Below are 23602 nucleotides of genomic sequence, written 5' to 3' on the forward strand. Positions count from 1 at the left end.
TTACTTTTACACTTCTCAAAGCCACCCCACACATCAAGGATTGGTGGGAAGCCTACTATGAACAAAAGGACAAGAGGGAATCTTCACTGTTTTTAGTCGCACCCACTTGGGATTCTTTCTGAGATTCCATCAAGGAACAATATTACCCTGTCAGGAGCTATGAAGATAAATAAATTAAGTGGACCACGCTATGGAAGGGAAGGGACCAAGATGTGGCAGAGTTCACAAATGTTTTCTATACCCTTCGCATGAAATTGGGTATCAAGGATTTTGAGCGAAATTTGGTACTCAAGTAACGCAACTGTCTACACAAGTACATCCGGGATGAGATGGAGTTCCTGGACATCTCCTCGCTCGGCACGACATACCGATACGCTGTCAAGATTGAGCATAAGTTTAAAAAGAAGAAACGGGACTTTGGATGTGTGAATCCAAAGCAAGGAAAAGGCACCCCCAAACAACAGAGCAAAGGCCGAATCCAAGGCGGGGTGACCCAAGACAACCCGCTGAAGCTGCAAGAAAAGAAAAATGCCACGAAGACAAAGAAGGACACGGGAAAATGGTGTCAATTCCATAAGAGCTCCACTCACAATGCAAGTGAGTTTCAGGACAAGCAGCCACTAGTGGTCGAGTTGAAGGGATCTGAATCAAACGCATGTTCCAACTTTGAGTCAGAACCTGACAAGGTGAATGAAAAAGGGAAGAAGATCATTTATGTGGAGCCCAGGCCTCAAATATGTCCCATTTTCCACTGTATATTACCACAATTCATAAGCTAAATTCTTATACTTTCACACTCATTTCATAACATAATTCCAGAACTTGTCGCCAATACATATCCTACGCCTCATGGTTGATTATAATTAGTTTCTTAGATTTTCTATTATTAGAGATAAATTTTCTATGATTTTCTAACGATGGTTTTTCCAAGTTCATTTAACATAGGGTTCCATTGCCAAAATTCTTCACAAGTCAGTTAAACTAGTTGCTACAGGTTAAGTACAGAATAAATTCCTCTAGGTGAAAATATAAACATTGTGCTCACATGGAGAAGAATCTCAAGATTTCGAGATGTAGGCTTTGTTCATAATACCCTTACTCAAGTAACCCAGAAACCGTTTGTGAAAATTATTCTTCACAAAGAAGTTATGGTCAAGGGAGTGTTAAGTATAGAAAATTGATCAAAAACCTTCCTCAAGTGGGAGATCGAAGAACTGCCATGGCGGGTTAGGGTTTCGAGGCTGGTTCAGTCGTCCCCTGGTGGTCTTGCTCCAGGGCAGGCGCAGGAGACCTTGTGAGCGCATGCAAAAACCAAGTTTCAGGTAAGGAACATAGAAAATAGAAAAGAAAGCACCGAATAGGCAAGGCGGCGGGGAATGGAGGAAGTAAGCGGGGGGGGAGAGATCCCCTCCTACAAGGAGGTTACAGCGAGAGAATCAAGTCGCTATGGGGCAAATGGAGGACATGGAAACAGTAGCAAATCCGCACCGGTGATGGGAGAAGAATGGCAGGCGAAGCCAGGAAACAAATGTCTACCTCGGGCATCCAAAAAACCCAGGTTCGTAATTCCAAATAACAAACTAGAAGAGTATAGAGGCTATATGAAAGATCATGCTCTTATTTGTAAATTTATAGGGACTTGGCCATCCAAGAAAGATCTTCTGAAATGGATTCAACAAAAATGGAAACCGAAAGGACATATAGACCTTAAACTTGGGGCAAAAGGTTTTTTCACAGTAGCTTTTACAAACTTAGAAGATAAGGAGAGGGTTTTTGAGGGCGGCCCCTATTTCTTTAACAACGCAGGGTTATTCATGAGGCAATGGGAAGAATGTTATAACCCGGAAAAAGAAAAGATGTTGACGGCACCAGTCTGGGTCAGATTATTCAGGCTCCCAATTGAGTTCTGGGATCCGGAGATTTTAGAAGGAATTGGGAATTCAATAGGAGCCTTTGTGAAGGTAGCAGAGATGACAAAGAGAGGGAGATATACTTCATATGCCAGGATTTGCGTTTATACGAATATCACGGAACCTCTGCCAAACCATATTGAAATAGAATATCATGATGATGTATGGGAGCAGACAGTTGATTACGAACACATCCCATTTAGGTGAAAACGATGCCATGAATACGGCCATCTGTTCAAACAATGCCCACTGAATCAAAGTAATAATCCATCAAATAGGGAGGAAGAAAGAAAAAAAGCAGAGCAGGAAGGGAGGAGGAATGGAGGAAACAGAGATGGATTTACGGAAGTCCAGAAAAGAACAAGATCCCAAAAAGGAAAAACCAAATTAAACTCTCCCCACCTGGAAAGCAACCAGAAAAGCCAGAATCAGTTCGAAGCCCTGAAAGACCTAGAAATGGAAGTGGAAGAAGAAGAAGAGGAAGCAGACACACGAGAAGTTCTGAGAGAAGTTCAGAAAGAAATCAGGACAGAGGCCAATGAAAAGAATGAAACAGTAGGGGAAAAGGAGAGCGCACAAGAAGATCGGGAACAAGAGCGGATCCAAGAACAGATCCAAATGGAAATAGACCCGCAACAGGAAAATGAAGGAGAAGAAGAAAATATTATGAGGAAACTTCTACAGGAATGGAAACATTTGGATGAGAGGTTTATACCAAAGAACCAGAAACAACTCTATAAGGATGTGTTCCAAAGGTACAAGGAGAAACAAGGAAGATGGACAGCGAAGCAACCTGAGCATCTCGGATCACAAGGGGATCAGAATTCAGAGGTGGGTACAACAGGGAAAAGCGACAGGAAGAGAGGAAGGAGACCTATGAGTGAGACCATTCAGATGGTAGGAGATAGTTTGGTGAATTCAGGGAAAGTGATACCTCTGTCGGAGGTCTTCCATCAACCCCCAAAATTTTTGAAATGAATATTACAACCTGGAATATCAGAGGCCTGAACAGTAAGGGAAAACAGAGATACTTGAAAGAGAGACTCAGAAGGGATAAGCCAAATATAATGTTAATCCAAGAAACAAAAGTTCGGGAGATCAAACTAAGAGAAATAATGAAAAATTTCAAACCTTATTATGAGATTATGGGTCAAGACGCGGTAGGAAGTGCTGGAGGAGTAGCGATATTGTGGAACCCAGAGGAGGTCCAATTTGAAGATTGGACGAGCATCTCTCGGATCCTCTCGGGGAGATTTAGAATTTTAGGGTCCCAAGAATGGTTTTTAATTTCAAATGTTTACGGGCCCCATAGGCAGAATGATCGCAGGAACTTTCTCCAGAACTTGGCAGCTCTGCGCAACCTTTACCCAAGTTTACCGTGTGTAGTGGGTGGAGATTTCAATATGATAAAATATCTAACTGAGAAAAATGGAGGACTCAGAAGACCAGAGACAGACATGGTAGCCTTCAAAGATTGGATTGTTTCTCAAAGGCTTGTGGACATACAGACAACTAATGGAACCTATACTTGGAGCAATAGGAGAGGTGGCAGACATCATATAGCTTCCAAATTAGACCGATTCCTATTGTCAGAACAAATTATAAATTGGGACATTTACATTGAAGCAATGATTCTCCCAGGCATGGGATTGGATCACTGGTTGCTTAAAGTTGAACTTGATATTAAAGCTAGCCCGAAATGAAAACCATTCAGATTCGAAGCCTTCTGGCTCAGGGACCCAAACTTTATGAAGAAAGTAGAAGAATGATGGAAACAAAGTAGCCAAAGGGGAAGAAACAAAATGCAGACTTTCCAGTTGAAATTAAAAGAAATAAAAGGAAATATCAAGAAGTGGAATAAGGAAGAATTCGGGCATATACTGGAGGATAAGCAGAGACTTGAGCAGAAGATGGAACTAATCCAACAAGAAATAATAAATACAGGCAGAAGCGATGAACTAGCCAAAGAGGAGGGAATATTAATAGGGCAATTAGAAGAAAGGCGTAAACAAGAAGAAATCTTGTGGAGGCAAAAATCCAGGGTAAATTGGTTAAGGGAAGGGGAAAGGAACACTAAGTTCTTCCACCAAGCTATGATCCAAAGAAGGCAGAGAAATAGAATTTTTTCTATCAAAAATGAAGCAGGAACAAGAGTTACGCAACATGAGGAGATTGAGCAGGTATTGGTTAAGCACTTTAAGGATATTCTGACGGAGCCAAATGTCGACAGAGAAGAAGCTACTGAAAGAATGTGTAATGAGATCCCGAGCAAAATAAATAGAGACCAAAACCTTGCTCTGATGAGGGCAGCCACTCTAGAAGAAGTAGAAGAAATAGTGAAAGGAATGCAAAAGAATAAAGCCCTAGGCCCCGATGGATTTACTGTGGAATTCTATCAAGCAGGGTGGAACTTTCTTGGACAAGACATCCTGGATGTTGTAGAAGAATCAAGAAGGAATCAAAAGGTAAGGTCAAACCTAAACTCAACCTTCTTATCTCTCATTCCAAAAGAGAATAAATCTGAAGACCCTCAGGGCTTCAGACCTATTGCTCTCTGCAATGTAATTTATAAGATTATAGCTACCCTTATAGCGAATAGACTCAAATCGCTCTTGCCTAGTATTATCTCCCCTGAGCAAACTGGCTTTGTGGAGGGCCGACAAATCCTGGATGGGTTGGTGGTCTCCCAAGAAATGTTGCACTCCCTAAAGGTAAAAAAAGAAGCCGGTATGATGATTAAACTTGATCTCTCCAAAGCCTATGATCGCTTGAACTGGAAGTACCTGAAATGAATCCTGAAAGCTTTCGGCTTCTGTAATAGATGGATTGAACGGATATCATCTATGATCTCATCAGCTAATTTCTCTATTATGGTTAATGGAACTCCATCTCATCCTTTTAAAGATTCCAGAGGTCTCTGTCATGGGGATCCTCTGTCCCCTTTCCTGTTTATTATAGCAGTTGAAGGCCTGGAGAGATACATCAAAAAAGAAGTTAGAAAAAAACACCTTAAAGGAATCCAAATTTGGGGCAACAACCTGCCTATTACCCATCAACAATTTGTCGATGACATCATGTTGTTCTGTAATGTATCTCTCAGAGAAGCCCGCAGAATCAAAGCAATTTTAGACCTTTTCATGACAGCCTCAGGAACCCAAATTAACAATGATAAATCTTGCATGTATTTTTTTAAGACAGCTAGAAATATAAGAAATTTCTTGACCAGAACGTTGGGATTCCGCTCCGGAGAACTCCCAACCAGGTATCTTGGCACCCCTCTGGCTTTAAATCCATTGAGGATGGTAAATTCGCAACAAACCCTGGAAAAATAACAAGAAAACTAGAAAATTGGTCATTCATAACCTTGAATTTTGCAGGTAGAACTGTTTTAGCTAAAGAAGTTCTTCAATCTATCCCTATATATCAACTTTCGACAATGGCTGCCCCCAAAGGAGCATGCAATAAAATGACTAAGATCTTCAAAAAATTCATTTGGGGAGGGAATAAAGACCAAAATAAATGGGCTTTAGTTTCCTGGAAGGAAGTGGTGAAAAGCAAGATGGAGGGAGGATTAGGCCTGAGAGATCCCTATCTTCTAAACCAAGCAATGGGCGCAAAACTTTGGTGGCGGTGGATGAGAGGAGGAAATGACCTATGGAAACAAATATGGTCAAAAAAATATAACATGCCCACCAATCCAGAGGAAATTCTAAGAATGAGGGACACTCCAAAAGGATCGACAGTGTGGAATCTAGCCAGTCTTAACAGAGACATGATAAATAGGCATGCTTTTTGGGAAATTAGGGACAGAAGTTCAACAAGATTTTGGGAGGAGGCATGGCAACAGAGGGACAGAATGAACGGAATACAAAAGCTTAGGATTCTAAGCCAAGAAGCTACCAAGAAAGGAATGATACTCGTTAAAGACTTCTGGAAGATAGAGAGCCAAGAGGAAACATGGCGAACCTGGAAAAGCCTGGAAGAGTGGGTGGACCAAATAGACGAAGAGAAAAAAGAGCTATACCAAAAGGAAATGCAGACAAGAAGAATACCCAGAAGAACGGGTCCGGACATCCTGAGATGGGGACACCAAATAAAAGGAAATTTCTCAATAAAAGAAGCTTACCATCTCCTGATTAATAGAGAACCAGAGGATATGACAGGTACCTAGAAACAGCTTTGGAACAACAACTGGTGGCCGAAAGTGACTTATTTCTTGTGGTTGGTCCTCAAAGTGCACATTCTAACCTGGGATCAACTCCAAAAGAGGGGCATTCAGGGTCCCCCCAGATGTCCTCTATGCAAACAGGAACCGGAAACGCAAGAGCACCTACTGAATTCGTGTGTAGAAGCTCAGAGACAATGGGATAAGGTAAGGTGGCTTTTTGGTAAAACCCACAGGGACCAGCAGAGTATTAAAAACACTATCAAAATTTGGGGAAGAGGACAATTTACAAGCCCAGTGGCTAGACGGGCTTGGAATCTGGCAGTTGGGATGAATATGTGGATGATCTGGAAAGAAAGAAATAGAAGAGTATTCCAGAACAAAGAGATGACACACGGCCAACTATGGGAAAAAACCCTGAGTCATATTCGGGAAACCATTCTTGCAGAAACTTGGAGAGGAGAGGACTGGGAACTGTCGCAGGAAGAAGAACAGATCCTAAAGAAACTAAACTTGAATCAAGGGATGGTGGCCCCCCAGATGTGGAAAGCGCCCAGGATGGGAAATGAGGGCATCAGGCAACTTTCCCCTCCCCCAAATGGTTTTATAAAATTGAACTTCGACGGTGCTTCTAAAGGAAATCCCAGCCCTGCAGGAATTGGAGGTCTCTTTAGGGACGATCAAGGAAGAACGAAGTGGATATATGCAGACAACGGAGGCATTATGAGTAACAATGAGGCAAAAATGATGGCAGTTCAGCAAGGGTTAAAGATAGCAATAAGAAATGGTTACAATAAACTAGAAGTTGAAGGAGATTCTTTAATGGTGATACAAGTCTTAAAGAAACTTAACAACGGGACCTCCTGGGACAAAGTAACTCGGAGCTGGAGGACTGCTAGTCTAATCCAAGAGCTGGAAAGTATTTTGGGAAGATTTGATTAAATGATTCTTAGGCATGTCAGAAGAGAGGCCAACAAAGCAGCTGATTTCCTTGCGAACCGGGGAGTTCAGGAACTAAGGGAGAAAATGGATAGCTTATGGACGACATACTCAAAAGATTCTAGATTTGAGCAGCTCAGGACGATCCTCATTCAAGATCATCATGAAAACACGACTTAAAGAAAGCAGTGACAGTTGGCTCCCGATCGGGATGAAAAGCCGGGTAGGTAGAGATGACAGGAGTAATCATAGCACAAAGAGGGCACGTGGATGTGACTCCTGGGAAAAGGCGGCACCCCCAACAAAACTAATGAGTAGGAGGTCATCCCAAGCCTCAAGGCATCGCAGTGGCGGTAGTGGTTTGCAGATGAGTAGAAGGAGTGGAGATGGTAGTGGCAGAGAGACTAGGATGGAGAGCAGTTTTTAGATGAAGACTAAGGGAGGTAGTTGTAAACTTATCCTGTTCGTGGCGAGGGTGAAGCAGCAAGATCTGCAACCAGAAGCTCTCAAAAGGGAGGTCAGCATCCACGGGTGAGTGCAAGGCAAGGGATGGCGCGCTCGGGTCGGGGAAGAGGTCATGGCGATCAGGGTCGCCCAAGGCAGGAAACCCAGGGTGTTAGGACTGCAGACTCATCAGGTGGACCACGCAGGGGAAGGAGAACGACCCTGACTATGGTTCAAGAGGCAACCCGGGCCTATCAGGAAGGGACCGATGAAGATATCAGGCGCATTATTCAAAACATGGAATCCAGCATACTAGAAGAGCAGTTGGGTTCTGAGACAGAGGAATTAGCAGAAGAGGTGACCGACCCGGGCAATACTAGGGGTAGGATGACCCTGTACAAACAATCCTTGCATATCTACTGGGTCCTTAAGCGTTTGTTGGCTAAAGCCCTTGAACAGGTGGCCAAGGAAATAGCTGAACTTGCCAATGGGGTGCCTAATATTTAGAAAGAAATGAAGAATTTTCAAGTTATCATGATAAACCAGAATAACAAGATTGAGGAGATGTCACAAATCCTTTCCAGGATGGTTGGACGTGGCCCCAGCCAAGCTGATCAGGTGCATATGCCCATGGAGATGGACCAGCAAACAGGAACCAAGGGAGAATGAGCTTCAGATGGCTCGATGTTAACTGTTTTGATTTTCTTTCTGTGTTATTTGCATGCGTATAAGTAGTCTGATAAGTAGTTTCAGCTGTTTGGTGTATGTAGCCAATATGGACAGATTAGCAAAATTTTGTTTTTGGAGTGCCTATAACAATCTAAGGTGGCCAACAGACCTGGTTTCCCTTAGGGGCAGGGTGAGGCCACCAGAACACTGTATATGGTTGCCCTGTTTGATATAATTGAAAAGAACAAATACGGTACTACCTTTACTTACAAAAAAAAAGGGAGTGTTAAGTACAAAATCAGTGTTAGAATTCTCTTAGTAAGTACAGAATCACTGAACGGTTTTGGGTCAGCCACACGGGTTAGCCACAATTGGGCCAGTTGTTTGCATGTTCTATAAAATTTTTTTTGGCTTAACCTCAACCTTCTTTTCTACTATACATGGCTTTGATCTTATCCTTACTCCACTTAGCCAATTTGTTATAACCATCGGTTACACTCTTTAAATCCCGATGGTTTTGTAAATGGGAAGATGATACGAATTTGCGTGAATTTCTACACGAGAAATCTAAGAAGGGAGAAGACTATCATGTAATATTTATTGCAAGGAAGCTTTTCCCTCAAGCGGGCATATGTATGATGATAATATGCAGATGTATAGTTTGTTGTACGAGGAGATGAGTTTGTATGATTTTCTGTATAGAGTAGCGGGGAGTAAAGGTAGCAATCAAAAGGATTGTATGTAATATTGTTTACATTATGAATACAATGGAAGCTTTTTTTAAGTTTGTTTAAATGCGTGATTGCTGAACCATAACACAAAACTCTCATTCTGCACTCAATCTGTTGTAAGTATTAATGGGTTTCTTTGATTTTTAAAAGAGTATTGCATTAATTTAAAACATCATAGAATAGTCTAGGCGTAGGGATTTTTTTTGAAATATTTTTTTAATTATATCTCATAATTACGATTTTGTACTCAAGACTGTAATTTGTTTTCTTGAAATTAAATAAATACTTCATCTTCAACTCGTTGCAAACTAACGAATTGTCTTGATCAACGATTGTATTGCATAAATAATCCCTTTGTTACAGGTTTACGATTGGAATACTCAAAGGTGCTTCTTAATTGGATAAAAAAGAGATCGATAACTCTATTTCTTTTAGATATGAATTGAAATCGATTCCGTACCTTACTGATTCACTATAATTTCTTGTAACATTGTGTTTTGGCAATCAAGTATTTGAAAGCAATGCAATGAGACCATTAAATCATTGTTTGGAGTTGTAGTTTAGTTTTGAAATTCATTATAATTGTAATTAGTTATTGGTAGAACCATTAGTCAATGTGCTTATGTTTGAATGATTTCTTGAGTTTGATTAAAGTAATCTAAGGATAAAATAGTTTCTTATTTTGCAGTCTTTTAGATATGAAAGCATGTCAATTAGAATCTTGGTTTACTTAGTTTCTTTTGAAGCAATTGCAGAGTGATGATAGAGGTTAGTTTGAATGCTTATTTGATTTGTTTTATGCATCCCAGGAATTAGATTAGTTGAAGTCTTGTTTTTCCATTGCCTTAGTTTAAGATCGTTTGAATGAGAGTGAATTTTATTGGAATTAAGATTTAGCATAATTTTGGTATCATTTTAAATTCATCTTGATTGATTTAAGATTCATATTCTTAGATTAAATAGATATTATTATTTAGATTGAGATTTCCATTTAGATTAAAATCGTTTGAATGATAATTTGTGTCTCTTGGGTTATGATTAATATTTCTTAAATGTTGATTAGAGTTAATTTCGTTTGAACAATGATTAGAATTGCTTGAACAATGATTGGTATTGCTTGAGCATGTTTTTATCAATGGATTAGTTTCAAATTAGGAATATGAATTATGTACTTAATTTATGAATAGATTTCAGATTTCATGATGCTAGATTAGACGCTCTGATCCTGTGTTACTTGTGCTTGTGCCTTGAATCTTACGAGTCCTGGATCGATAATTCAATGTTGGAATTATAACACATATAATTTCCCCAACATTTTTGGCATCGTTGCTGAGGAGGTGCTAAAGGGATTAAAGCATAGTTTCTTTCACAAGTTTTTGGTGTGACCTTAGTTACAGGGAAACTAGAGGGCTTAGATGATAGTGAGACGTGAGTGAAGAGCCATGGATCCTCTTTGGTTTTGGGTCACTCCAAATTCTGGTTGTCCAAGTATGCGAGGAGTTCAAGTTTGGTAAGTTTTATTGCAATTAGCAGTTTTTATTCATTTATATTAATATTCAAGCTCTTTAAAGATAAAACAATTTTGGGGTGCTATAAGAACCCCTTTTTACTAATCCATGTTGCAAGAAAGACATCATCAACTAGCAGGAGAAATTCGATAATGATTGAGAGCATGAAGAATGTCCCTCGAAGCACGTTCTCAAATCCTATCAGTAGTTGGGGTATCTGCCTCTCAGGAAGTGTTCATCTTGACTGCATTCAGAAAATTATCTATCTCTCCACAACCAAAAAAAGATTTGGAAGTCTCCCTTGATTCCTCTTGCCTATCTACTAAGGATATTGATAACTCATGTACCAAATATGATGGGGAGCATCCTGTTGAACCTGAGATCGAGGAACTTTCACCATGTCCATCAAGAAGCCTTGTATGCATTTCAGAGACCAATTATACAAGTTTGCCTTGCATGAGGGAGGAAGACGTTTTGAGCGGTCCAAATGAAGGAATGGGCCAATACCATCATGATAACATCGAGCATTCGTTTGAGATCACAATCTAGTCAAAGTACCACTCTCATCTTCAAACTCTCTTTGTATCAAATCTTTCAAAAATGTTGATTCTTCATGCTTATATACCTTCTAAAGTTTATATGTTAAATCTGGGCATGACTATATCTTTGTACCTGATTCGCACATGGCTTCATTATAATTTCTCTTTCACTTGAACGAGGAAATCTTTTCTCCAATATAGTTGGAAAGTTAGTATTGTAAACAAATAAATGAAAATAGTAAAGAGAAAAATAAGTCCTTTTGCGAAAACTAGCTTGTCTGCCGCAATTGGGCAGGGACATTGCTTGAAAACCAGATAACTGGCAGGAAAGGTTCCCAATAAAGTTTGTAAATTTGTATAAGTTCTTCAAATCATGTATCTTTCAATTCATTATGTTTGTACTCGAGTTGGTTGATGTGGGATCCTTTAAGGGCCACCTGCCAACAAGCCTTGTTGCATCGACATCAACAAATTATATGGGACCAAGGTTAGGGTTAGATAAGGTACCTGGGAGCCTGCATGCCTTAATGGAAGGTATCCTTGTATTATACTAAGGAAATACATCAATGTTTCTTGGTGGATGAATTATTTCATCCATTCTACTTCAAAAAATCCATTCAATGCTAGTAGAATGTACCTAGTGCCTTGATTCCCATTGACATCAAAGGTGGGATATCTCGCATTGGTTAACGATCTCCTCAATGGTCAGTAATCCAATGATTCTTGCTTATGTTCAACATAGACATCATTTATTAACATATGCAAGTCTATTGCACATGGGTGTGTAGCGGTTGAAGACTATATGGTTTTGAGATCTCAACACAGGTTTGCAGTCGTTTGGATTTTTGTATCAGCATTCCCATTGTCATTTGTAGCAACAGTCACCTTTGCTCAATTGTTTGGGGACATACATCTCCTTAGGCATGGGGGGGAAGGGGACCTTGAATTCATCATTCATCACTTCAATTCATCCTTCGGCCTTATTCAGCAGATCAGATCAGCGGTCACATCAACTCCATCCAGTTCATCCTTCGCTTCGTTTTGCAACACCAAGCACATCAACAACAAAGGTAAAACTTGAGGTAAATTTGGATTAAGATTCTCTAATTCATTAGAAGTTTTAGGAAAATTAATGATTCACCACTTCTAAATCGATGAATTTCATCTTTCATAAATGATTATCCTTCTATTTCCTCCCATTCATTACTCATAGTAAAAAGACTTATACTCTAATTTCATGACCATATAAAAGCAAATCCTTATGAAGGCAGGCTCTACAGTGTCTTCTCCTAGCATTCTATTCGTAGAATGAATTCATTACTTACATGAAATGATAAAAGGAAACCACCTATAAGCATTGGCCTTGTGATGATAGAGTATGCAAGCATCCATCCACATACTTCTCATCTCCATCACCACCTCATTTCATCCATCATCTCTTCCTCATACATCCCTTTCTTGTCCTCAATTTGTGTTTCTCTATAAATTAGTATGATGAAGAGTGTTGCCCCATAAGAACCAACACCTTCAAATACTCAAGTAGTGTTGCTCCACAAGAACCAACAATTTTGAATATTCAAGAAATGTGGTCCCACAAACAACCATTATCCACAAAACAACGTTAAGAATTTGTCAATGAGCAAGAGATCTATTTGCATGAGGACATGAAAATCCTTAGGCATGGGGGGGTTGTTGGGCTTCAAATATTTCCATTTTTCCACCATATATTACCACCATTCATAACCTAAATTCTTATACTTTTACACTCATTTCATACCATAATTCCATAACTTGCCACCAATACATATCCTACGCCTCATGGTTGATTATCCTTATTTTTCTTAGTTTTTCTATGATGAATTTTCTATGATTTGCTAATGATGGTTTTGCCAAGTTCATTTACCACAAGGTTCCATTGTCGCAATTCTTCACAAGTCAATTAAACTAGTTGCTACAGGTTAAGTACAAAATAAATTCTTGTAGGTGAAAATCTAAAATTTGTGCTCAAATAAATAAGAATCTTGAGATTCCGAAGCGTGGGTTCGGTTCATAATACCCTCATTCAAGTAACCCAAAGACCGTTTGCCAGAATTAGTCTTCAAGGAGAAGTTATGGTCAGAGGAGTGTTAAGTACAAAATTAGTGCTAGAATTATCTATGTAAGTACAAAATCTAAATGTTTTCAGGTTTGAACGGTTTCGAGTCAACCATGTGGGTCAGCCACAATTGGGCCAGTTGGCCGCATGTTCTAGAAGATTTTTTTTGGCTTAACCTAAACCTGCTTTTCTACTATACATGTCCTCGATCGGATCCTTACTCCACTTAGCCAATTTGTTATAACCATCGGCTATACTCTTTAAATCCCAATGGTTTTGTAAACGGGAGGATGATACGAATCTGTGTGGTTTGATGCACAGGAAATATGAGTAGGGAGAAGACTGTCATGTAATATTTACTGCAAGGAAGTGTTTCCCTCAAGCATGCATATGTGTGATGACAATACGCAGATGTATAGTTTGTTGTATGAGGAGACGAGTTTGCATGATTTTCTGTATAGAGTAGTGGGGAGTAAAGGTAGCAATCAAAAGCATTGTATGTAATCTTGTTTACATTATGAATATAATGGAATATTTTTTGAAGTTTGTTTAAATGGATGATTGTTGAACCATAACACAAAAATCTCATTCTGCACTCAATCTGCTATAAGTATTAATGGGTTTTCTTTGATTTTTAAAAGAGTATTGTGTTAATTTAAACTTGTTCCAAGAGTGGTAAGGACCCACCACTTTTTGGAAGCAAGTTTTGTAAAACATCATAGGATAGATCTAGGTGTAGGGATTTTTTGTTTAAAGCATTTGTTAATTATATCTCATAATTACGATTTTGCACTCAAGACTGTAATTTGTTTTCTTGAAATTAAATAAATACTTCATCTTCAACTCGTTGCAAACTAATGTATTGTCTTGATCAACGATTGTATTGCATTAATAATGCATTTGTTACAGGTTTACGATTATAATACTCAAAGGAGCTTCTTAATTGGATAAACAAGATATTGATATATACCACAGATGTCTTAAATCCAGAATCGTTTCCCTATACGGAGGGGATACATGGAGTGAAATCATTCAAGAAAGTCCTGATGATGGATCCCAGTTGGGATTTGAAAGGTTGACGAAAAATAAGTTTTACTGTGGATTCTCCGATAACTATGTCTAAAGATATATACCACAGATGTCTTAAATCCAGAAGATATTGATAACTCTATTTCTTTTAGATATGAATTGAAATCGATTCTGTAACTTATTGATTCACTATATTTTCTTGTAACATTGTGTTTTGGCAAACAAGTATTTGAAAGAAATGCAACGAGACCATTAAATCATTGTTTGGAGTTATAGTTTAGCTTTGAAATTCATTATAATTGTAATTAGTTATTGGCAGAACCATTAGTCAATGTGCTTATGTTTGAATGATTTCTTGAGTTTGATTAAAGTAATCTAAGGGTAAAATAGTTTCTTATTTTGTAGTCTTTTAGATCTGAAAGCATGTCAATTAGAATCTTTGTTTACTTGGTTCCTTCTGAAGCAATTACAGAGTGATGATAGAGGTTAGTTTGAATTCTTATTTGATTTGTTCTATGCATCCCATAAATTAGATTAGTTGAAGTCTTGTTTGTCCATTGCCTTAGTTTAAGATCGTTTGAATGAGAGTGAACTTTATTGGAATTAAGATTTAGCATAAGTTTGGTATCATTTTAAATTAATCTTGATTGATTTAAGATTCATGTTCTTAGATTAAATAGATCTTATTAATTAGATTGAGATTTCCATTTAGATTAAAATCATTTAAATGGTAAATTGTGTTGCTTGGGTTATGATTAATATTTCTTAAACGTTGATTAGAGTTAATTTCGTTTGAACAATGATTATAATTACTTGAACAGTGATTGGTATTGCTTGAGCATGTTTTTATCAATGGATTAGTTTCAAATTAGGAATATGAATTATGTACTTAATTTAGGAATAGATTTCAAATTTCATGATGCTAGATTAGACGTTCTGATCCTGCGTTACCTACGCTTGTGCCTCGAAGCTTATGAGTCCCAGATTGATAATTTAATGTTGGAATTATAACACATAATTTCCCCAATAGTGGCCATCACCAAGATTCAAAAGAATCAGCGTGAAGATCCAGAGGAGGGGGGACACATCTTCCACTCACAGATGTGGGGGAAAGGTTCTCCATTGCAGTTCATTACCGACAGTGAGAGCCAAAAGAACCTCATTTCAGTAGAGGTCGTGAAGCGGTTGGGCCTATCGACGATAACACATGCAGCAGTACACCATCAGGTGGCTTCACCAAGGACAAGATATCCACATCAGTCGACAGTGACGCCTTCCCTACAACATCAAGCCCTTCATGGATGAGGTGTTTTGTGATGTTTATCCTATTGAATTTTGTGATGTATTATTAGGAAATCCATACTTTTGGAAGCAACATGTTGTATATGATTCTATACCTCGCTCTTTGATTATTACTTTGAGCAATAAGTTGTACATGACACCGGAGGTAGCCCTGCCTACTTGCGATCTCTTTGATTACTGTTAAGCAAAGCAGTAATATCATTTCCCAGACCAAGAAATTGTTTTCCTTATGATTCACCCTCAGCGAAGAAGAAGGTTGTGGCCACAACTTCCATACAAGGCTCTTCCACACAGCAGAACCAGATGGACAAGGTCATGGAGGAGTACAGGGACATTTTCGTCTCACCTACAGGGGTACCTCTGCACTGTCAAGTCAAGCACTCCATCGATCTGACCCCAGGTGTGCCACTACCCAATGGACCGATATATTGAGTCTCTGTTCTAGATAATGATGAGATCAAGAGGCGGATTTAGGAGTTGTTGCAGAAAGGGAACATCAGGCCAAGCTCGTCAACCTGTGGGAGCCTGATTGTATTGTTACATAAGAAGGACGTGACCTGGAGACTCTATACTGAATATCTGGCACCGAACAAGATCATTGTTCGGAATAGGTACCCAATCCCACAGATTGATGACCTTATGGACCAGCTCAAGGGGGACAAATATTTCAACTAGATTGACTTGAAGTATGGTTATCACCAGGTGCCTATCAAACCCTCTGATGTGTGGAAGGCTACCTTCAAATCCAAGGAGGTCCTTTTCAAATGGTTGGTCATGCTTTTCAGGTTGACGAATTCCCCTGAAACCTTCATGAGATTTATGGACGACATCTTGCGACCCTTCACCAATGCATTCATGGTGGTGTATTTATATGACATCTTGATCTTCAACCAGAGTTGGGAATAACACCTCCACCATATTCGATGGGTCCTTCAAACTCTGTGACAACACAATTTGTGTGCCAATTTGGAGAAATACACTTTTGGCATGACCCAGATTCAATATATGGGGTACATCATTGATAAGGGTGTGCATGTGGACCCAACCAAGATACAATTCATTCGGGATTTTCTAGCCCCAACCACTCTACCAGAGCTCCACAGCTTTTTGGGCCTTACCAATTTCTACCGTAGGTTCATGTTAGGGTTCTCTAATATCACTTTGCCTTTAAGTCAAGTCACCAAGGGTTGAGCAAAAGCAAAGCTTTTTTGGTCTGAAACCCAACAGAAGACGTTGTCTGAGTTCAAGAATCACCTCTACTCTACACCAGTGATCACGTTACCAGACTCATAGCAACCATTTGAGATTGAGACAAACACCTCTGACTATGTTATTGGTGTAGTTATTACTCAGTAGGGGCATCTAGTGGATTACTATAGTGAGAAACTTTGAGACACAGTCCAAAGTATCCCACTTACAACAAATAATTGTATTCCATTATGTAGGCCTATCGTCAATGGAAGAACTAAATTATGGTGAAGGAAACGATCATCCACATAGACAACCAACCCTTGCAGTTCATACAGACACAAGGGAATTTGCAGAATTATCGCCATCATAAATAGTCCACATACTTGCAACAATTCTGAACATTAAGTACAAGAAGGGTATCACCAATAATGTTGCAGACTGCCTCAACTGACCACCAGTCATGGCGTTGATCACTATGCTCAACTCCTGTGGGCACAAGAATTCGGGTTGTCCACATATTTACGAGAGCAATCCAAAATTCGGCAGCACATACCAGACACTCTTGGAAGGTAAGAATGTTCAAAATTTTCACCTCCAGGATGCACTATTATGCCACCTAGGACACATCTATGTTCCTCAAGCGAGAGTGCCAAGATGATTTGGGAGGCACACTACAATCGGATCGTTGGACATTTCGGAGTAGAGAAAACATTGGTAGTACTGTAGAAGTATTTTTATTAGTCAAACCTTTGTCAGATGTTGGGAGGTACATTAAATCCTGCAGTCACTATGTCATTTCCCAACCAACCATCAAGAAGCAAGGCCTATATACTCCTCTTCCTACTCCTAGTCGACCTTGGGAATCCATCTCCATGGATTACATGTCGAGCCTTCCTTTTACTAAACATAGAGATGACTTTGTTTTCAGAGTCATCGATAGATTCTCTATGATGACCATTATGGTGACCTATAAGAAGAGTATCACTACAGAGGCCATTGTTAAGCTCTTCTTTGAGCGAGTGTGGGTACACTTTGGGATCCCACATTCCATTGTGTTTGATCCAAACAATAGATTCCTAAGTGCATTTTGGTCAAGTCTCTAGTCAATGCTGGATACCAAACTCACTAAGTCCACGACTTTCCATCCCCAAACTGATGGCCAAACAAAAGTTGTCAACAAGATGATCGTACACATTTTGCGCATGTACAACTCGAAGCATCCACGCACATGGGATGAAATCCTCCCCTATGTCCAACACAAATACAACAGATATCTCCACAGCTCAACGGGCCACAACCCCTTTCAGGTAGGGCTGAGATTTCAGCCATTATGTCCCATTGATGTGGCCATACCATTTGCATCTACTCAGGTAGATTCGGCTCATGTCTAGTCTAAAGGCGACAAGGCTAACAACTTCATTGGGCGGACTCAACACATCCACCAACAGATCCACGATATATTGGACGAAGCCAATGCTAATTACAAGCAGCACCATGATTAGCATCGGGTGTCGCACAAGTTCCAGGTGGGAAAGTTTGGCAACATTGGTAGAAGGAACGCCTCGCTAGACCCGTTGCAAGATTCGCTAGCTCCGATATGGGCCATACACCATCACCACGGTTGTAGGGGACAATGCCTTCAAGATTAGCATTCCACTATTCCTTGGTCTGCACCTAATGTTCAATGTAGACCTACTTCAACCATACCTTCCACCATTTTTTGACATATCCAACGTTGCAGAACAACTCACACCAATAGATTTAAACCCAGAATGCATGGAACAAGCCACAATTGATCGGATCATGGACACACAGATCAAGAACAATCGCCAGCAGAAGATCCAACTATATCTAGTTGTCAAATTTTTCAAACCCCTTCACTAAAGCAAGTGGATCACCAGGGACCAATTTTAGCAAAAGTTTCCCCATCTCATGGAGGCACTCAACGCAATGGGGACCATTACTTCCTAAAGGGGGGAGGAATGATCAATGTGGATATTGGTGGCCACCCACCTATTCCACTAGGACCCTGAACACTATCTCTTTCAGTTTTTCAGTTTCATTAATTGTAGCACAATTTACTATTTTTTGCAGTTTTTGGGTCCTGAACTTTTAGAGCCGTTTTGAGGCCCTAAACAATGTTTTTAGGGAAAACGAAGAGACCAAAAATGTCTCAAACTAACTTTTCATTTATTTTCGGCCTCCTCATTGAGATCTTCGAAATGAGGTATTATGATAGCAAAACAGAGATTGTATGCCAAAGTTACGACCCTGGGAAGTTGATGTACCAATTTACCCAAACGGGGCCCACAGTTTTGGCACTTCATCTCCTAGGGTTAGGTTTTTGGATGTTTATGGTTTTCCATTGTTTCTCAATAATAAATAGGCCTTTGAGCCTCATTGTAACACAATTTAGAGGCATGTAGCCACCACATCTCTTCTCAAAGATAAACTACCATCACCCGAGCTAGTTTATTTCCATTATGTTTGTAAGCATCTTTCAATATTCTCATATTAATGAAATGAAGTGTTATTTATGCTGCATTTCTGTATTTATGGTTATATGTGTAATTTTTTGCGTTCATGTTTAAGTTCGGATCATTTTGATTTAAATAGTAGGTTTCTTGAATTAAGTAATTCATTGAAAAATTCATGCCATGTCCCTTCGACCACAATTTTTAAAAGTTTTATTGATCTTCAGATGTCCTAGGCACTGGTTCCCCACAGCTAGGCACTGTCTCTGGGGGTCACAACACTTGCATAAAAGGATGCACTCATGGACCTGTTGTAGATTGAGCATGTGTGAGAAAGTGGATTAGACACTAGTGATCCAAGAAGGGGGCTAAAAAAACATTAGTTGTCCAAGAAGTGACTACGAAACGACCAATTGCAAGATTCACAGTAGACTCCAAAATTCGAGTGTACGCTAAACTTTGGAGGGTGTTTGTCACAACGACAATAGACTCCAACAACCAAGATTAAATCTTAATCGATGGCTAAGATCATCTCCAAGTCAATCTGTGTGAGTTTCTAGAGAATTTTCACCTTTCATAATTAATTATTATCAATTAATCGATTTACCTAAGTTAGACTTAGGCATTTTTAGTTATCAACCAATTAATATAATTGAGCCATCTCTAGGTGGAATTTTGAGAAATGATTCGTAGGTTTTGGAGACTCTTGTATTTTAGCCTCTCCATAAAGTCTCGACACTAGAACACCATCTGATGCTACAAAAATTGACACTCCCTCTTAGCAAGAAAGGTGTTTTCTAACTTTGTCTCCATAACATCCTCCTCACACTGCTATTGTCTAACAACTATAGTTTACTGCCACTATCCATCAAACGCTATGTTAACTCTATTTCATATGCTATCAACTGTATATGAACCATGTTACATCTGTGTTGTTGTTGGCACTACACTATGCAACCTGTACTTTTGCCAACTCTGCATCTACACTAAAACCCAACTAATACTTCCTCTCAACCATTGTTGCTACTAATGAAACTGAGAAGCATCCAAAATACTAAATCAATTGAGTCTCTATGCTACAACTATATCGTGAGTCTCTGATTGCTACTAGTCTCTGTTATGTCCACTAGGGAAGTTGCGTTGATGTTGATTCTGCATTATGCCTCTTACACTGTTTTCAACACTATTATGCGCTCCTTAGCATCTGACTGTAACTAGTCTGCAAATATCACTCTGGAATAGGCTGCACCAAATGACAATGATCCCCCTACTACTAAATATTGTGGGCCTTGTAGCAAGGGTAGTTATCCATGAGGAAACACCATCCCATTCTCACCTCGATGGATCCTACCCAAATATCTATGAAACTCTAGGCCTAAATCTCCATATCACCCCACCTCTCTCCTCGAGGTATAGTTGCGTACATGCTGAAATCTTATCTACTCATACTGCTGTTTCTACCACATTATTGTTGCAAGGACTGCAATAACAATTTTGATCTCCCTAGATCTTTAATTACTAGCTTCCATAGGGCTAGCTCCCTTTGAAACTAGACTCCCTTTGAGTCTCTATCTCCCTATGGGAAATCTCTCTACTCCCTCCTGGCAGCTTGCATTGTCCTCCTATACTGGAAACTGGACTACATAGCTTTGCGTTGGGAATCTCTACTAGATGGAACTGCACCTGCATCCTGCAACTAGTCAATTCTCACTTCCTGTGTCACTACATCTAGCTCAGCAACTATCTCACGTGTACTAACTACAACTAGATTTATAGTTTTCATCTGAATGATTAATTACTTTTGCTGACACTGAACCAGTTATTGTGATACTGTGGGCTCCTGTAGCAAAGGTGATGGTCTCGCTGCAACAATTTGGAACTGATATGACTAGCCTCCTTGCAATTTTATTGGACCCTGTCCATTTGAAACACTGGAGTCTCATGCTCCTCCTCCACCTATATCTAGTGCCCCACTACCTCCTTTCAAGCCTTGTCCTTTACTGGGACCTTTCTTCACTTTGCAACTCACACTAGACAACTTGCACTTCCTTTGCACCTATCTCTAAAAACTGGAAGACGATCTACTGCCCAAATCTGTGTTCTGGTTACTATCACAAAACGTCATCTGGAAATCTCATATGACCATCTTACAAAAGCTGCGAAACTCAAATACTAGAGAAAAATAAATAGGAATCTCCTCCTTTTCCTACTTAGATACCTATTCTACTACTCACACTCCCTCCCGAAATGCACATAATTTCTACTGTTGCCTCACTTTTCCTTTACCTACTCTCTGATACTACTCGCTTAGGATTCTAGATGTTCCTTTCCAGAAACTAGCGCATGAAATGCAATCTCAGGAACTTGAACTGTCTAGTCTAGAAAACTCGCACGACCTTCTAAATCTAAAAATCACAAAGTTCCTAGAATAGGAAACCCTTAGTATGTGCTCTTTCTCTTCCACCTAGCATTGAATTTTCACTAGAAAATTTTTGTAAACCCTTTATTCCTAGATAATAAATATTATCTACGAAGATACTGGGTTGTTTCTCCCTTTCCTTGTTAGAATTGATTTTCTAGAAAAATCAAATTTTCCTGCAGCTGCAACTGGAAAATCTAACCCTTGCCTAGCAATTCACATTTTCTAGCTAGGCACTACCCAGCATCTGAAAATTTTTGCCTACTACTCCCTTTAAACAACGAAATTTTAGTTCTTCATCTCTGAGCCTTCTGTCTGTCATATAGGCTTTGTTACCATATGAAAATTCCTTGAAATGAAACAACTAGAAATATTTATTCTAACTAATAAAATTATTATGCAATTTATTTTGTTTACGGAAAATAACAAAATGTTCACACTATAATTTCTTCACCAAATAAAAATATTACGGAAGAAAAAATAGGAACTCAAAAATGCTAGCACACACACATATAAAATGACATAGTTATTTTTGGAAAATGTCCCTGGAAAAACCCAATGCATGAAAATTGATGCAATAACAGAGGGTTTTATTATTATGCAGCAATGAATCCTGAGTAAAATAAATTTGGATGCCCAATTGGCTATCCAATATGAGAGACATATTGGCAAAATAACCTAAGATAATTTACCCTCATCTCTAAGCAATCTTGGTTCAAACTGACAACTGAAAAGCATGTTAGCCTCACACTCACATAAAATAATCAATAAGTCCAAAATAATAAATTATTAAAGTTGGAATAATTTCGACTTGTCATTAATTCTAGAATGAGTATGTTCCTATTAGTTAGGAGTTTGATGAGGTCTATTTGGTTAAGATATTCTCTCTAACTACTTAGGCTCCTAGATTGGTGTATGGTTGAGATATCCACTCAACCAAAGTGATTGTGTGTCTAAGATAGACAAACTATCTTGAGACATAACCTTGATGTATTTGTATTGTATCATTATCATTATTTAGATAAACAATACAATTAGGTTTCAAGCCTTTTACAAAATTTCTATGTCTCTTATGATATTTTGTTTATTTTCATTTAATTCACTTTATTTGGTATCAGAGCTTGTGAGGAAAGAACATGTGGAATCTTGAAGCCCATAGATTTTTGTACGAGGCTTGTTGTTGTTCTTTGTGATTGATGTGGTGAGTGTGGGGCTTTATTGTTCATCGAATGTTGAAGGTTCTACCTAAGTGATTGTGGTGTGGTGTGATTGTTGGCCTCAGTCGAGTTTACTTGCGTAGGGCCGAGACAACCTGTGTGGTGTGATGACTTAGCGTTAGTGTGGATTAGTAGATCCATTCTTTTTTTGTGTGATTTGGAGCTACGTGAGGCAATGACCAAAGAACAATTTGACTATGTCTAGCTTTGTTGGTAGATCGGATCTCTACCAGCTCATAATCGGATGAGGTAGATTAGATCAGATCATATCAAATCGGATGAGGTTCCAAACTTTGACATTCTGTTGAAAGCTTCGGGCATCTTTCAGTGGAGCTGCAGATGTCTTGATGAATCTGACAGCGTGGAGCTATCGAATATTGCCTCAACAATTTTGTTAAGACTACAGTGTAGTCGATTTTGGACAATAAATTTTGTTAATACTGCACTAAACATGAGGCACAATGATTTGTATGAGTCGTGTGAGTGTTGTAGACTAGTCCTATTGGTTACTGTGCACAGTTTTTAATTATGGTATTGCTCTCTATACAACCTTGAAAGTGTTGGAACATGGATATTGCTGGGGAGAGAAGTGTAGACCAATGATGTATGCTGCGCTATGTGAAATTGTGGAAGAGTGTAGAACTATGCATGGATAGCGGAGAGTTTCACTATGCATGCCTGTGTGGAGAGACTGCATTGTGGATTGGCGTGAAGTTGGGACGCAACACAGAGCTTGTTGTCTAAGTTTTAAGTTGACTAATCCAATATTGGCAAGGAGGTATCACACAAGGACATTACAATTTTGCAACGTGAATTAAGAGAGATGGTGAGTGCATAAATTCCAATTTGATTAATCCTTAGATTTTCACCACCTATAATTAGGAATGAAAAATTTATTATCGTCACTAGATTATGATTTGTGGTGAACTTGGCTGAGCATTCAACTCTTGTACTTTTTCTATAATTCTGC

At 39.2% G+C, this 23602-nt stretch overlaps 2 protein-coding genes across 2 annotated transcripts; both read left to right on the forward strand.

Annotated features, from left to right (window-relative positions):
* Positions 1 to 3055: 3055 nt before the first annotated feature.
* On the forward strand, positions 3056 to 3613 carry LOC149159285 (uncharacterized). Its single transcript, XM_089434251.1, has one exon. The coding sequence runs from the start codon at positions 3056 to 3058 to the stop codon at positions 3611 to 3613; it is 558 nt and encodes a 185-aa protein (XP_089290377.1).
* Positions 3614 to 6462: 2849 nt separating this feature from the next.
* On the forward strand, positions 6463 to 7017 carry LOC149159286 (uncharacterized). The gene has a single exon (XM_089434252.1). It carries the CDS (start codon positions 6463 to 6465, stop codon positions 7015 to 7017), a length of 555 nt encoding a protein of 184 aa, XP_089290378.1.
* The last annotated feature ends 16585 nt before the right edge of the window (positions 7018 to 23602 follow it).

This window comes from Pinus tabuliformis, chromosome 5_2, assembly GCF_031772625.1.
Source record: "Pinus tabuliformis cultivar Carrire ecotype Pingquan chromosome 5_2, CPIR1, whole genome shotgun sequence".
Classification (NCBI taxonomy): domain Eukaryota; kingdom Viridiplantae; phylum Streptophyta; class Pinopsida; order Pinales; family Pinaceae; genus Pinus; species Pinus tabuliformis.